We start from the raw sequence: 15,752 nt of genomic DNA, 5'->3' as shown, positions 1-15,752 counted from the left end.
TGACACATCTTAAGAAGGTTTATAACACACTCATCAAATGTGGAGTAGAAAATGTCTTCTTATTCCCGCACATTTGAAATTGGTAAGTTGTGATGTCTTGGATAAGACAAATATCAACTAGGACTAATTGAAAAGTGTTTGTCTTGATAAGAATCTGCACTAACTCTTGAATATTTATTTGTCAGGGAATGTTTTTTGACAAGAAAATCTTATATGTCAAGAGGTCAGTGGGAGTGTTAATGGTCTTGAATAACTTCAAGAACTAATCAATAATAAACCTATTGTCAATCACTAGCACACGACTTGAGGCTTATAACCTATCGTGTTGACATATTCTTGTTTCTGTGTCATTCCAGTTAAGTTAATTATGCATGTGAGTCCTAAGAGTTCTCAATGGATTGCATAAGGCAAAACACCTTGATTGGTGAAAGTTCATTGATTTGTATGGGTGAGCTGCTAAACTACTTGGAAGACATGGTAGGCCTTTGTGCTGCCAGATAGCAAGAAACTAAGATTGAACAAGTTCAGTCCATATGGTTTTGGATTTGTCGCAACCTTGTCTTATGATTATGGTTATGACAAATTCACGTGGATAGGAACACATGCACCATAAAATCTAAGTAATAAGGTTTCTCCCCATTTCATGAAAATGATCGTGAGGAAACATTGTCACTAGGAAGATTTTAAGGAGATAGTGATTGTGTAAATTGCATTCTCAAATTCAATTATGATCACGACATCCCTCTTCATAGTTCGAATTGTGAGATTTGGCAATTAGTCTGAACATTTGGGACTGATTGATATAAGTTCTGAAATAGTTTAGACACACATATGAGCTTTCTAATTAGAGGTGTGTGAGCTTAGATAAAGTCTTATCGAAGCATCACGTATAAGAAATATGAACTTTGGTAAGAAAGTCAATAAGTATTGATTTCTAGAAGTTCAGTTGTTTTCTGAGTACATGTCAAAGCTAGTGGGAGCATTAGTGTTATGTTGGTAAAGATATAATTATCATGTTAGTGGGAGCATGATTATTGTGGTAAGTGTTGCAAGTTAGCAATATTAATTATAGAAAACAAAAGTTTCAATTCGCAAAGTTGCAGAGGTTGAAAAGTTGTTTTACTATAATTAAGGGAGAGAAATTTATACTTCATTTCAAATCTAAAAGCTTAGATCGAGAAATTTTAATCAAATTTAGTCAAAGGACATATATAAATGTTATGTTGAAAAGATTCAACATAAGGGAATTCTATATATGGCAAGAGACTGGTAAAGTATCATGTTTCCTTTGCGTATCGTATCCCATACGTTTCAGGTATAGGATCGATTGCATATGTTGTAATATTCGTCCGTTCTGATTTTCCAAATGCCTAGGGCATTAAGAGGGAAAATGGACCAGAACCGGATATGACTAAAATAATTAAACAACTGTCAAGGACGATCTGAGGTTCGCTAAGGATTGGTCGCTTGTGGGCAGTTGGAAGTATAGTAATGGATGGACCATATTGGCATTATTATGAATAGATGGGACTTTATTAATGATGAATTGTCATATGGGAAATATGGAAATGTTTCCATAATGGGAGTTGGATATTGAGAATCTATGTAGATTAGAAACTTTTATGCAGGAAGGATGTTCAAATGAATGTACTTTGAATGTGAGACTTCATATCTATGAAGTTGTCTTGTAACAATCTCCAATAGAGCACTTTGTAATTTCATTGGTAAAGTCTTGGTGACTTTGGTGCTATGACATTACAAAAGGATCATTGCATAAAATGTTAGAATCTAACATATTCTAATAGTGGCAAGAATTTGGTATTCTTACACTTGTGATAAGGATTAGGAATTATGAAATGAGCATCATTGAGCATGGGACAACTATTGTTATAATTCAAGTATTAAGTTGATTATTTGAAACATTATACAATGAATAATGTGTAATCGATATGGTGATTAAATAATAAGTGTTTTATTTGTACTCAAAGTTTGAGACCATGTTGGATTCGATTATTCTTGTGTTTCACTTTGCATGTTTTGACTTCTAGAATAACTAGGTTATTCAAACATCCACAATCAATCATACTTTGGAAGTAGGTAATGAGGTAAGACTGTCATGAATCTGACTGTAGATTGTCTAAAATGTTTAGACATAGCAAAAGTCTGCTGCAGTGTTCATGAGTGCTCTTGAAATAAGATTTGAGTATTGGATTAGACCCACGCTCACTTGAATCACTTCATGGATTTTATCACGAGTGATTAGTAAGATGATAATATCTTATATTCTTGAAACGGAGAGATATGAGTTGTTGTTTACGATTCGGTTGCACATTGATAATGCGTAAACGCACCAGTAACTTGGTGTTATAAAACGTATTGTTGTGTGTGATTTGATGAGTAAATAGTGCAAGCATATGAGTCAAAGTTTATCTATTCCTTTTACCCAAAGTGGGATAAAAGCGATATCTGTGGGCCCCTCGATGATTTAGTGATGACGCCCCAAAGCGCTTGGCCAAGCCCGGACTGATTTGATCTGTTCAATTAGTCAGTCGTCATAAATCGGAAATTGGAAAACAATGCATGAACAGAGAGAATGATTATAATCCATGTGTCAGTTTATACGATATCTAGAATGGAGGAATATATGATCCATTATCTAAAGGACGCGTTACTGATAAGATCAGAGTTCGATAGCGGCTTTTGAAAGCTACGATTGCTAATCAGGTTCTGAAGTTGTACTTGTAATAATAATTATTAGACTTATCTAAGTGGGAGACTGTTGGATTAGGTGTCTAAGCCCATAACTATTATTGTTATGTACCTGACCCGATTATGAGCATGGTCCTTTTGGGTTGCCTTCACTCATCAACTTGATAGGATGATAAGAGGAGAGAGAGTAGAATTTATTATATGAATAATAAATTAGTACTCAAAATGGTTTTATTAATATATTACAAGATTAATATATTATGTGGAAATCATATTATTTAATTAATATTGATCAGAAGTTAATTTGGAATTAATTTAGTGGTCAAAAGAGACTGATTAAATAAAGGGGACTGATATTGCAATTATCTGATAGTTGCTAGTTAGGCTATGGATTCCTAATAGAAAGGGATTGGACGAAATCTATGGAAAGCCCATAATGATTTCGTCCAAGGGGCTTTCTAGAAGGGCTCCATAGATTTCTTAAGGCCTAAGCAAGGAAGTTAGGGTTTCCACCTTAAAACCCTAATAGCCTCAACTATAAATAGACCCCTTAGCTAGTGGAATTCGTCCCTATGAGTTTATGGGAAACCCTAGTCGAATTCTTCTTCTCTCTCAAGTCATTCTGTTTGCATTGGGTGTTTGTGACCCCATTAGAGGTACAACACTTGGGGCACTAGGCTTTCAGAAGTCAAGATCAAGAATGATTAGTCTTGTTATTGCTACATAACAAGAGAGGTAAAGTTTCTAACCCTTTTTCATTTGTAAATTTCGAAATATGTATACTAGTCATAGGGTTATTGCTTTGGTTTTCATAGTTGTATGTTCAAATAGAGAAACCTAGATCCAAAGCAATTAGGGTTGCATGTACACCATAAGAATGATGTTATGCTCAAAACCCAACAAAAAGGCCTTCACACCTCATTTGAACCTAAACCCAAAAAAACATGGGCCACTGTGCAGTTTTTTTTTTTTTTTTTTTTTTTTGAAAATGCATTTTTAATGTTTAAGACATGAAATTAAGTTTGAAAAAATCAATTTGTTTCAGCAACCGCAGACGTTAAAAACAAACAGTCTTCTTATTGCAGACTGTAGACATTTGGTCCACCTCTTCTGCCGTAGATGCTTGCAGATGTGGTCCGCAGACTCCAAACATTTTGGCTTTAGAAAAACAAACAACACCTAAATAATACTATAGTATATAGGGATGTTTAGTATTTGGATAAAACCGAATTGTCCAATTGGACTATTTGGTTCGGATATTCGGATTTTTGGATTGATTTTCGACAAAACCGAATTATTATTTTGGATTTTGGATTGATTATGATATATAAAATAAGAAACGAATAGTCCAAAAAAACTGAATAACAGTTTATTATTTATTTATTTTTAATATATATCTATAATTATTTATTAATTTTGTAATTTATTTTTTGAAATAGGTTCAAAAAGTTTCACCTAATAAAAAATATTAATATGCATTTTCTCTCAAAAGTTTTTATCTATAAAATATTAAAATATAATATACTTTCTTAATAGTTGTTTATAAATTTCAAATCGTAACTAAATAATTTGTTTTTGTTTCTTGTGTAAAATTCGGTAATATTATAATTATATGTCGTTTTAAAATGTTTTAATTTTTAAAAACCGAATTATAAAAATCGATCAAACCGAATTGTAATTGGATCAGATCGGATCAGATTTGAATTTAGTTTGAACTATTCAGATCCATGTTTTGAAAACGGAAATCAATTTGGATTTACTTGATTGGATTGGATCAAACCGATCCATCCAAACCAACACCGTATATACTTTTATGTGGGAATTTTTTTTCATATTTTTTTATTACTTTTTATTAAGCACCATGAAAAGTCTGTCGGGTTACAAAATCGGGTATAAACCGATACCCATATCAAACGGATGACCCGAGACGGCATAACATTCTTAAGAACCCTCTTCCGAGCGGTATCGATTGATTTTGCTTCCAGTTTTCTGATCAACGAATCGAAGCATATCAAACTGAAGCGAAAAAACTAAACAGTGGTAGGAGTAGAAGAGAAGGACATCATGAACTTGAATGCGAACTCGGTGGATTCACTGGTGGCTGAAATTCAAGGGTTTTCGGGAAGTTCTCAAGACGTAAATCACTTGAACAATCTTCTGAAGCAATCTGAGGACGTTATACGCTCTCAGGCTGCAACTTTTGCTTCATGTCTCACTCAACTTGACCCTTCCATTCATTCCCTTGGTTACCTCTACATTCTGTAAGTCCTAGTTTTTGTATTTCTCATTTGTTGCCTCATTCTTCGCGAAGAATAGAATGATTTTCTCTAGATTTAGGGGTTTGATCGTGTAGCGTTTGAACATCACTTACTTATCTACTTGCTACCAAGTAATAGTAATTGTTGATGTTACTCTTTTCTTTCTGTGATTGTTGTTTATTTTTGCCTTGTTGTTATGCATATACTGATTTTTGAACCGATTTGTCTGCTTGATGTTATGACAGGGAAGCATGTACAGCAGGTCCAATTCCAGAAGCACAAGCAAACGAACTTGTTCTTTCTGTTGTCAGATTCATTGATGTATGCAGTGTAGCACAGATCCGCTTGGTGCCTGACAAATGTATGTCTCTAACTCCATTATAGTAACAGTTTCTGCCTATATCATATTAACAAATTAACCACATTCGTGCAGTTATATCCATTTGTAAAAGATTGCATGAACAAGTTATGATTCTTGGTCCCCCTATGAGAGCAGTGGCTCCTCTCTTAACTGCTATCCGCAAGATTCAACCATCCTCGGAACACTTAACTCCTTTACACCCAGACTTTCTTCAAGTCTGTTTATTATCAAAGTGTTATAAAACTGGTTATAGCATCTTGGAGGATGATGTATACGAAGTTGATCAACCAAGGGACTTTTTCCTATACTGCTATTACGGGTGAGTTTGTTTTCTTATAATGTAATTATTCGTGGTGACAAGTATGCTAATTTTCTTGTTCTATTTGATGATCTGCTAGGGGGATGATTTGCATAGGACAAAAACGTTTTGCCAAAGCATTGGAACTCTTCCACAATGTATGTCATTCCAATAGTTATTTACCTTTTCAGTTAACTTTTTCTTTTACATTTTGTTCTAATATACATCCAGGTGGTAACTGCTCCTATGTCTTCCATGAACGCGATAGCTGTTGAAGCATACAAGAAATACATATTGGTTTCACTCATTCACCTTCGCCAGGTTTGTGTTTCTCATACTTGTCAAATGAACTCCAAAATTATATTTAGTTTTAAATATTAATATTTAAGGGCATTGAATGCAGTTTTCTGCCACATTCCCCAAGTATACTTCTTCAGTTGCTCAAAGGAATTTAAAGAACTTCTCTCAGGTAATTTCTAGTCTCTCTATATGAAAACATTTTTTTTTTCTTAACATTGTTGTTTTTTATTTCCAAGTAGCCCTACATTGAGTTGGCAAATAGTTACAGCACTGGAAATATTTCAGAACTTGAAGCATTTGTAGTAGCGAATCAGGAGAAGTTTGAGAATGTGAGTTTCATAATTCATAGTCTCCTTTTGCATGTGAAGTTGAAAACGTAGAACAGATATAACAATTTACTTTCTTTTGCAGGGAAACAATCTTGGATTGGTAAAGCAGGTTGTGTCATCTATGTATAAAAGGAATATTCAGAGGTTGACTCAGACATATTTGACTTTATCCCTTCAAGACATAGCCAACACTGCACAGATAAGTACTGCTAAGGAGGCTGAAATGCATGTACTTGAAATGGTAAGTAGAATATAAGCATCTGCTTTTTCTTTTTGATTGTTTTTTTTAAAAAAAACTTGTGTGTTGATTTTGTATGTTAATAAAAGATCGAGGATGGTGAGATCTATGCAACTATCAACCAGAAGGATGGCATGGTTAGATTTCTTGAAGATCCTGAGGAATACAAAACATGTGAGATGATTGAGCATATTGATTCATCGATCTCAAGGTATGGTTTTGAAACTGAGAAGATTTATCATTCTTGTACTGTAGAAGAAGTTAAGAAATCTGTTATAGTAATAATATGTGGATGTTTGTTATTGAACTCCAGAATCATGAAACTGTCAAAGAAGCTGACAACAATGGATGAGTCTATGGCATGTGATCCCCTTTATCTGTCCAAGGTATGGCTAGCTAGCACTAGAAAGAAACCTGTGGTGTCATTTGATGAATTTATTGAGGTTTTTTTTTTTTTTTTTTTAAATGATAATTTTAATTGGAAGTTGAATTTTGTTGATTTTAATTTGTTCAGGTTGGGAGAGAACGACAACGATTTGACTTTGATGATTTTGATGGTGTTCCTCAGAAGTTCAACTTATGAGAGTTTAGTTGCCATGATTTTGGGTTATATTACTTTCTATTTTTCACTGAGAGACAAACATATGCAATCAATACTTGTGGAATCTTATTACTATTAGCCTTTTAATCAAGTCACTTTTTTTGTGGGAATTTTGTAAATGAACAGCTATTGTTTTGGAGGTTGTTACATTTGTTATGTTTGTAGTCAAAATCCTATGTTCTTATGATTGCTGCATCCCCAAAAGAAAATTTCATGATTTCTCTTAACCACACTGTAAAATTTTGTTGCATACTAATTACTGCTTAAAGTAGAAGCAAGACATTGAAGCACAATGGATGAATACTAATTACTGCTTTGTTGCATATTAATTAACGTTTTGAATGTGGATGTATATGTATGTTGATTTGAACATCACAATATATCATGGTATACAAATATGACAATCAGAACTATATACATTACAAACAAAACATGACTAAACTAAACCCAAGTAATATCAACATACTAATCTTGTTTTTTTGTTGTATGGGGTTGTCATTAACAGGTGCTTTACTGCAATCATTTGACACTGAAGAATCAATCCATTCGAAGTAGTTATAATCTTTGGCACCAATCATAAAGTAAATCTTTACAAATCAAATGTACAAAGTTGCAGGGAATTAGTTGAAAATTAGAGTACCCAATGAATCTCCTACCAGGTTGTTAATTTTCCAAGAAGTCCAACATTTAGCTTCAACTCCACATCGACAGACGAAATTTCACTTAATCGAATCATCTCCAATTTTGCTGCTACAAGCAGAAGTCATGTCCATTTAAGGTTAAGGCATACAATCATTAGATGGATGAGTGTACATCTCCTCAGTTTCATAAAGTAAATTGCTTCCGTGTCAAATAGGTTGTCACTTAAAAATGTCTACGTAACCAAAAAAAACAGTGAAACCTATGTTCATATTTATTTTATAGGCCAAAATGGTTAAATTTGTAAAAGTGCATAAATGGAAGGGTTTTATTGAAAAAATTCAATGGTTAAACTGAAATAAAGCGAAGTGTAGTGGTCTTCTTGTGCTTTGCTTTGGAATTTTTTTGAACGGCAAAAATTTTGTTCAACCCCCAAGCAAGGAGGTAGAGGCAAAAACAGAACAAACAAGACAAAATTAATACACTGTAAAAGGAAAGTTACACCAAACATGTTAATTCAAAGAATTATCTTTCCTTCTATTCTTAATCCATAAGAAGGAATTCGCCTTGATCTCTTCTACCACATGGGAGGGGGGCAAGGAAATGTTGTTGAAAACCTTGTTATTCGTAGCTTTCCATATGAACCAAAGAGAAGTCAAGAACACAGCATGGGCCATTTTACCTTGCACCAGAGATTGACAACTCCAATGTGTAGATTTGCTTTAGATAATTTCATTTTTTGGGATAAAATCATAAATTGCTTGTTTTAAAGCAAGTTTTTTTTTAAGTAATGATATATAGACAACAAGGAGTCCATACAGAAAAGAAATGAATCACTATGTGCCTGAAAAAGAGTACAAGAATACAACACAACCACGGAATTAGACAAACAAATAACAAGAAAACACTCTGACGTCACAGCCTCAATAACCACTTATAAAAACAAAACTATGCAAAACTCCCGCCAAAAAACTTGAAACTTGTCCTATTTAACTTTGGTGTTTCTATCTTTACACAGCGCATGCCATTCCTGCAACACCGCAGTTTGAAGCGCACGATGCTCCACCTCCTCCGGTGTCAACTCAAACAAAGTTGTGGGACCCTTGTGTTTCTTCTTTCCGTCCTCCCCACTTTCCTTCTTGTCCACCACGTCATCATCATCACTGTCCACGTCATCTTTTACTTCTTCTTCTTCTTCTTCTTCAATTTTTGGGGCTTTAGGAGGCGGCTGAGCCGCCTTTAAAATAGCTATCCGTTCCATGGATACACGTAGCCTCTCAGCAGCAGCCAGCTTGACTTCATCTTCCGGCATGTAGTCGACACCCCCATCAGTAAGATCATCACACCATGACTGTAGATCCGAACCAACTTCTTTTATAATGGCTGCATCTGATGCCCTAACCACAAACTTACATATCATAGCTGTTGTTTCATCACCCAAGTCTACGTTTCTACTCACTTCACTTGCACCAAATATCATCATCCCCACAAAACCCCCATGCCATGTCTTTGCAGCAAAACATAGCTACAAAAAATAAAAACATAATCGTTAACATAAGTAATAAGTAAAAAATAAGATAAAAAAATTAACTTGCCTGGAACCCAGCTACAGTTCGGATAATGTGAGAGCAAACTCTATGAAAAGGCTTGGAAGATAAAGATCTGAGCCCACTCAAGAAAGGGGAAGAACCGTATTGCTGAGCAGCTGTGGCCTTAAACCCGCTACCTTCGTATGTATAAGTACCTGTGAACTCCACCATGGCCGGTAAACTAGGCCAGAGGCGAAAATACTCCACGGGTGAGATTTTATGAGGCAATAAAAGCTCGGTTAATGGAATCTTGTAAGGCTGGCATCTCATGATTACAGGCTTTCCTAATTCCGGCTTTAAGTTTCTTCTTTGTCTGATGATTTGTTGATCTTCTTCAGTGTAGTCACCTTCATGCCCTGCAATGTCATGTCCATGAAACGGGTAGTACAACACTTGTACCCAAAGCGCACATCTTTCAAAATGAGACACCCCCAATGTGACGCTGCATAATACGGGTTCCTGAGAGTTTAGATCGCGTAACTGTCGAACTGCTTGGGGGGACCCGTCCATGAAATATGAAGCGCCGGATAACCCGACCCGGATGTCGACCCGATTAAGTTCCATTTCGGTTAGATTTAGAACTTTTAAATGAAGTGTGATTCTGCCATCGCTTGGGTCTGATAAGTGGTATGCTTCCACGTAACAGGGATCACTACTACCGGTTAATGTGTGTGCATTTGGAGGAACTTTTAGTGAAGTAGTAGCATCCGCTCCTTTTGTTAATAATAGAGTTAGTTCACTCGGATCGGGTCTCCATAGTTCTAGAATAGCTTTGTGAACTAATCCTTCCAGTTTTCGGTCTTGGGCTGCTGAGCCTTCGTAGAATTGAACTGTTAGTTTGTGGTGACTGAATGGGTAGTCTCCTCTTGCTTCACTAACACCAGCCCACCTGTAACAAACAAAATAGGGTTTATTTCTTATGTTCTCATTTACTCATTTTAGTCAGTTACTTAGGGTCAAACTGTACCATTATGACATGCTATGCTATAACAGGCCATTTTAGTCATTCTCAATGTCCAGGAAGGTAACCAACTATATCATATGTTCTCATTAAGTCCCTTTACTCCTTTTATTATTCATTTTTAATATTAATTATATATTCCTTAAACAAAAAACTGTCAGTGAAGATGAGTTATGAACAGATCAAGGCCAACAGAAAGTTGTGTTCATCCAAAATGATCTTTCATCTTTCAAAATCAAAATCCACATCCAAATGGAATATATAATAATATAATATTATCATTTATTATTTAAGCTACTAAAAAAAAAAGGTTTCGATGAAGATGAAAATATCTATCCATTTTGCATATTTTTGTCTTCTACATTTGTTAAATCAAATACAAACAAGTAATGGTTGTGATTTTGGATGAACCCAAATGTTTAATCATTTCCATTTAGATGGGTATTTCAATTTTGAAAATTGAAGATTAAATAATATATAATAGATATTTAGATATAACAGTTTTTTTTTTTTTTAACTCTGGCCTTAATCTGTTGATGTTCAATGAAAGTTAATTGATTTGATTTTTATAATATGTAATAAAAATATATAATAGAATGACTAAAGAGAGTAAATGAGAACATACAAAATAGTTTGTTGCTAAAGTGAGACATAAACCCTGATAAATATGGATTATTTTTTAAACTTAAAATTAGATGATGCTTACTTGTCATCAGAATGACTGGAAACATATTTGATTCTCTGTAATATCATACGGGCCTGATGTTTGTTGACAGAATCAGTCAAAGGATCAGCCCTGAAGTCTTCTAGCTCTTTTGTGAGCAACTGGCCGGCCCTAGCATTACGTGAGCCCAATCTTTGAGCACATAAAAGAACTGCTTGAACATCCTGGAGCTTATTCGTTTCAGTCGCAGATGAGTCAGCATTGAACAAGATCTTGTGGATTTTTGATATGATGATGTTTAATGCATCCTCTGGGTCATCAGCTAAAAGAGGATCCAAGCCTTCTAAATCAATGTGTTCTGAAATTGCCCAAATAAGCCGGGCAGCAATTCTAGGGGTATTCACCTGCCCAGATAGACATCCACATAAGAAAGGAAAAAAAAAAAAATCCATAATTTCTAAACATTCAGTCACGAACCTCAAGCAGATCATTGACGAGTTGTCGTTGCAAATTTTGTAAACGGGTTTCGTTCAAAATCTGATCTTGAGATGCCCCATCTTTGACTCGTTTGACCCCACCCCTGGTATCAAATATATGGCAAAGTCTGACCAGTAGCTTTAAGTAACAATCAACAGCATAAGTTCGACCCTCACAGTCCCATTTCACACAAGGACGACAGACCTCCACTACTTCTAAAGCTGGTTCGGTCCAATTTAATGCACCATAACCGGTTCCATAAGCCAATGCTCCAATCACTCTACTTTCCATGCCTGAATTTTTTTGTTCGGGTAATGGGAGTGACAGCTGGAAGCAGCTTTCTACTAAAGTGGCCACCAGTTCTTCTCTGAATAAATTTTTGCTTGTCACAGTGTTGAGGTCATCTTTGATTCTGGTGTCTTCAAAAAGTGATGCGATGTCGGTTCCTGAGAGAGGTTTTTGGCCTCTTCGAACACTTTCTTTTGCAAAAAGATCAACACAGAGAGCTGTACGACAGATGCATGCTAAAGCATGCATTCGGTCTGATTCTGCCCTCAAGTTTCGCACCATCAGAAGCAGCCTTTTGAATAATGACACCTGTAATAAAAGTATATTCTATCAATATTCATGTATCCACACGCCAAAAGCTATTTTATACAAGTGTTACCCACTCATGAGAATATCTACACGATTGATATTATGGAAAATAATTATAATAATTTTGTTACTGTTAAAGATAATAAACAGCCACCTCTGACCAAAAGAAAAGAGAAAAGGAATAACCTTGATTTTTCACCAAAGATTAAGGAAAAACCACAATGAACAATGAGATAAAATGGGGTAAGGGGAGGTATATGCATACAAGCGTACCCCACCCAGTGATAGAGAGACTGCTTCCAGAGATGATCTCTGTCAGGCCCACAATAATGCAAATAAAGGGGTGGCATGGGGGTAAGGATATACAGCAATAAGCTTAAAGTAATAAAGTGTAAAGCACGTATACTAGCAATTCAGGCATAGATGCAATAAAACACAGGCATTCAGGCAATAAAACAATGAAGCTTAAAGGAAAGGGGACAAAAGGGCAAAAGTAAGCAGGTAAATGCTGTATGAAAGGCGCAAACATATAAGGAAAACTAGGACATATTCTACTCCACCTCCACGCCCTCATATCTCATATCTCACATCTGAGGGGGAAAACATGAAGAAGCTACAAATAAAGAGAGTGCATGAGTAAGAAGGTAAATACTATACAGAAAGCACAAAAACAAAAAGGGATAATAGAGCCTAGAGCCCTAGACTACTCCGCTGCCCTGATTTTAAGTCTCCACAGTCCACACCCTAATGACACTTATATCTGTAGCCATGTCCTCAGTAAATGCCGTCTCCTTCATGTCTAACCTCACGCTATCGGTAACTCCAGTCCACTATTTCTTACTTGTTGTCCTGTTCATATACTTTTATTTGTGTTAAGACCTACTTAAATTTCTGTCATAACATGATTTATCAATTTTGAAGGGTGATACCACAACTTTCAATTCCTGGTTCAAGAATGTGGGACATGGCAAAGAGAATAAGAGCTTGATAAGTTTTATCTTGTATCTCCATGGTAAACAGAACTGGAACTTAGTACGTTATATTTTGGATCTCAATATCATAAAGAGCCTAGTTGATTTCAGTATAGCATGTCAGTAAACATAACTGAAACTTAATGAGTTCTATATTGGATACCAGTATCATAGAGCTCATTATCAACTGCTGTCAACCTACTGGATTAGAGGCTAGTTGATTTCAGTATAGCAGCACTATGACAAAGCATGTCAGTAAATCAGTTATTATCATGCCTCCTGTGTCTAGATTTCATATCAGCAGTTGGGCAACTATTTTTATGCAATTCTGAAATAGATTGTTATTTAGCATTTTAAGGCTAGTAGATATGGCTCTCAGGTCATGAAAACATGACCTATGGTGTTGTCTGTATACTGCTGCACATGATGAGTAGTTTCTACTTTCTATTCATGGAAACTAATAAATGTCATACACGTAATACAAAGTTGTAGGAAGTGGTTGCACAAACCTGCATACTAAGATCGAGGAGATGTAGGTTCGTAACAACAGCTCTAACTATACTCTCTCTAGCAGAAGAAAATTCTTGTCTGTCCCAAAGTGTGAGAATTGCAATAATCGAAGCTGAAGCCCACTCAGGCTTGCCACCAGGAACATCAGCCAGATACAACATGTTAATCCCCACCTCGAAAATCAATGATGGGTCTAAAGAAGATGACAGAAAGGGAGCCAAATGGGTGACTACATCTGACACTCCCACAAACCTCTCTGCTTTGCTTGAATCCAAATTGCTGATATTTGTTTTCTTCGAAGACCTTGAGAGCTTCTGAAAAGCCTCGATTGAGCCGGATGCAACAGATTTTACGGCATAAACAAGCGGATACACACTGGACCTAAAACTCTCCACTGGAAGAATTAATGACCTTGCCATTAAAGCGTTTCGCCTCTTCCAAACAAATTCCACCATCGATGACACCCAATTTGACCTGATCGCAACAGAATTTTCACTATCCACAAGCTTGTCTCCAGCCAATCGACTCATTCTCTTCGATTCGAACTCCTGAAACAACCTTCCAACCGATTCAAATGCCACCTTCGAAACATTATCAGCTTTGTCCAGCATGTTTTGCCCGATCCGAGTCCACCAATTAGACACCTTATCTAACAAATTGATGTTGTTCTCACACAAAGTCACCAGATCGTCACGAGCGAGGATACAACCTAGGGTTTCAGTAATTGAAAACCGCAAATTATCACTAGTCGAATCAAAACAGCTGGATATTTCTTTATTGCTATCAGTAATAAGCTTTCCAAGCCGGTAGGACGGGATGGCGGCAAGGATAGAAACGGCGGCGGCAGTGACGTCGGGGTCCGGGAATTCCAGATCGTTGTGAATGCCAGTGCATACGATCTCCCATAGATCGGTTGTGAGGCGAGTGGATCGAATAAGGTCAAAGGCTAACTTCTTTGAGACGGCGGAGGCAGGAGAAGCCACGATCTCTTCGACGGCGGACTTGGCAATGACCGAGATGTCACGTCCGGCTGCAGATTGTTGGAGTGCCTGGAGTAGGGCTCCTGATTGGCGGAGGGCATCGTTGGAGCGGAGATCCGCTTGGATCTGAGCAAAGAGTATATCCATTTCCCTGAAATGTTAGTTACGGCTGTTAGAGCATGAAGGAGTGGAATACTCCCTCGACGGAGAGAAGTGGAAAATATGATTCCGACGGAGGCTGTTGGTGGTTTTATTACAACGGTCTCCCTGCTGAAAACAATTGCTCAAACGCCGTCGTCAGATTCGTACAGTTAAAAGGTTATGGCTTTTCTCTTTTTTATTCAAGTGGATCATAGATTTCTTTAAAAATCGAACAAAAAAAAAAGAACTTGATTATCAAATATATATAAAATGTACTAAATTAAGGTAAAATTAAATAAATCTATAACATTAATCAGTTCTATAGATACATTTTGTAAGGCAGAGGAGGGTGTGGTACCGAGTTTACCACGATCCATCTCAACTTTCTTCCTCTCCACCTTGTTTTAATATCATCTTTGTCATATACATATACCAGGAGTGGTATACTAAGAAAAGAAGGAATAAGAGAATATGGAGAATAGGAAGAGAGATGAGGAAGCGCGGCTAATTCTCGCCGAGCTCGGCTCGAACCATGCACCTAACACGGTGTGTGATGTAGATGAGACGACGAACCGCGATTCCTACCATAGCCACACCACCAGCCTAAACTTTATAACGTATGACAACACCATGCAAGGATGTACCATAAAGAGGTATACTTTTGACTACAATTCGATGTGGATTAGTGTGTATAAAGAAACCGAGACATTTTACTATTTGCATATGTAATCCCGAAACGAGTAATGACTAGACATTGAAGAGCCCTATCAATATTGTGGTATAAGAAAACATTAGTCATAGGAACACCACATAATTGATCAATAACAGACATCGTAAGATATAAGTTTATTATCTTTTTCGGTAGGACGTATAAAATTAGGCATTAAGTTGTTGGATTAACTGTAACGCTCGCGAATTCAGACAATACATTTTAAGGATTATAAAATATAAAGATTTGTTTTAACAAATAATTAAATCATCGAATATGATAATCATAAATTGTAACACCCGTTTTCTAAAGTGGATTATCTAAAAACTTAATGGGATCAAAGATGGGGTTTTTGGGGAAAAAAAACTTATGCCACAATGTGGGACATGGGTTGTCACCATGTGGCAATATATGTATAAG

General features: G+C 36.2%; 2 protein-coding genes across 2 annotated transcripts; one reads left to right on the top strand and one right to left on the bottom strand.

Moving 5' to 3' along the window:
- Window positions 1–4,661: 4,661 nt before the first annotated feature.
- COP13 (Proteasome component (PCI) domain protein) lies at window positions 4,662–7,281 on the top strand. The gene is made up of 11 exons (XM_079079867.1): window positions 4,662–4,970; window positions 5,213–5,328; window positions 5,401–5,647; window positions 5,727–5,784; window positions 5,858–5,947; window positions 6,030–6,095; window positions 6,166–6,255; window positions 6,338–6,496; window positions 6,583–6,704; window positions 6,807–6,879; window positions 7,008–7,281. The coding sequence occupies exons 1-11, from the start codon at window positions 4,774–4,776 to the stop codon at window positions 7,074–7,076; spliced, it is 1,287 nt and encodes a 428-aa protein (XP_078935993.1). The 5' UTR covers window positions 4,662–4,773; the 3' UTR covers window positions 7,077–7,281.
- Window positions 7,282–8,549: 1,268 nt separating this feature from the next.
- Window positions 8,550–14,819, bottom strand: TPLATE (ARM repeat superfamily protein). The gene is made up of 5 exons (XM_079079865.1): window positions 13,502–14,819; window positions 11,425–12,021; window positions 10,990–11,351; window positions 9,329–10,211; window positions 8,550–9,258 (listed from the first exon to the last, which is right to left on the bottom strand). Exons 1-5 carry the CDS (start codon window positions 14,627–14,629, stop codon window positions 8,719–8,721), a joined length of 3,510 nt encoding a protein of 1,169 aa, XP_078935991.1. The 5' UTR covers window positions 14,630–14,819; the 3' UTR covers window positions 8,550–8,718.
- Between the last annotated feature and the right edge of the window lie 933 nt (window positions 14,820–15,752).

This window comes from Lactuca virosa, chromosome 2 (assembly GCF_052849685.1).
Source record: "Lactuca virosa cultivar CGN04683 chromosome 2, Lactuca_virosa_CGN04683_v6, whole genome shotgun sequence".
Classification (NCBI taxonomy): Eukaryota; Viridiplantae; Streptophyta; class Magnoliopsida; order Asterales; family Asteraceae; genus Lactuca; species Lactuca virosa.
The sequence above is the reverse complement of the archived record's forward strand: the minus strand, read 5'-3'. Positions and strand labels throughout refer to the sequence as shown.

What these genes read in the sequence shown, in the direction of transcription:
- COP13 (XM_079079867.1), top strand. Translation starts at nt 4,774, where the DNA reads ATGAACTTGAATGCGAACTCGGTGGATTCACTGGTGGCTGAAATTCAA. An exon ending in CTTGGTTACCTCTACATTCT is followed by an intron (nt 4,971 to 5,212) that starts GTAAGTCCTAGT and finishes ATGTTATGACAG; the next exon opens with GGAAGCATGTACAGCAGGTC. An exon ending in TTCCTATACTGCTATTACGG is followed by an intron (nt 5,648 to 5,726) that starts GTGAGTTTGTTT and finishes ATGATCTGCTAG; the next exon opens with GGGGATGATTTGCATAGGAC.
- TPLATE (XM_079079865.1), bottom strand. Translation starts at nt 14,629, where the DNA reads ATGGATATACTCTTTGCTCAGATCCAAGCGGATCTCCGCTCCAACGAT. An exon ending in TCCTCGATCTTAGTATGCAG is followed by an intron (nt 12,022 to 13,501) that starts GTTTGTGCAACC and finishes CTTTTATTACAG; the next exon opens with GTGTCATTATTCAAAAGGCT. An exon ending in TCCAGTCATTCTGATGACAA is followed by an intron (nt 10,212 to 10,989) that starts GTAAGCATCATC and finishes TGTTTGTTACAG; the next exon opens with GTGGGCTGGTGTTAGTGAAG.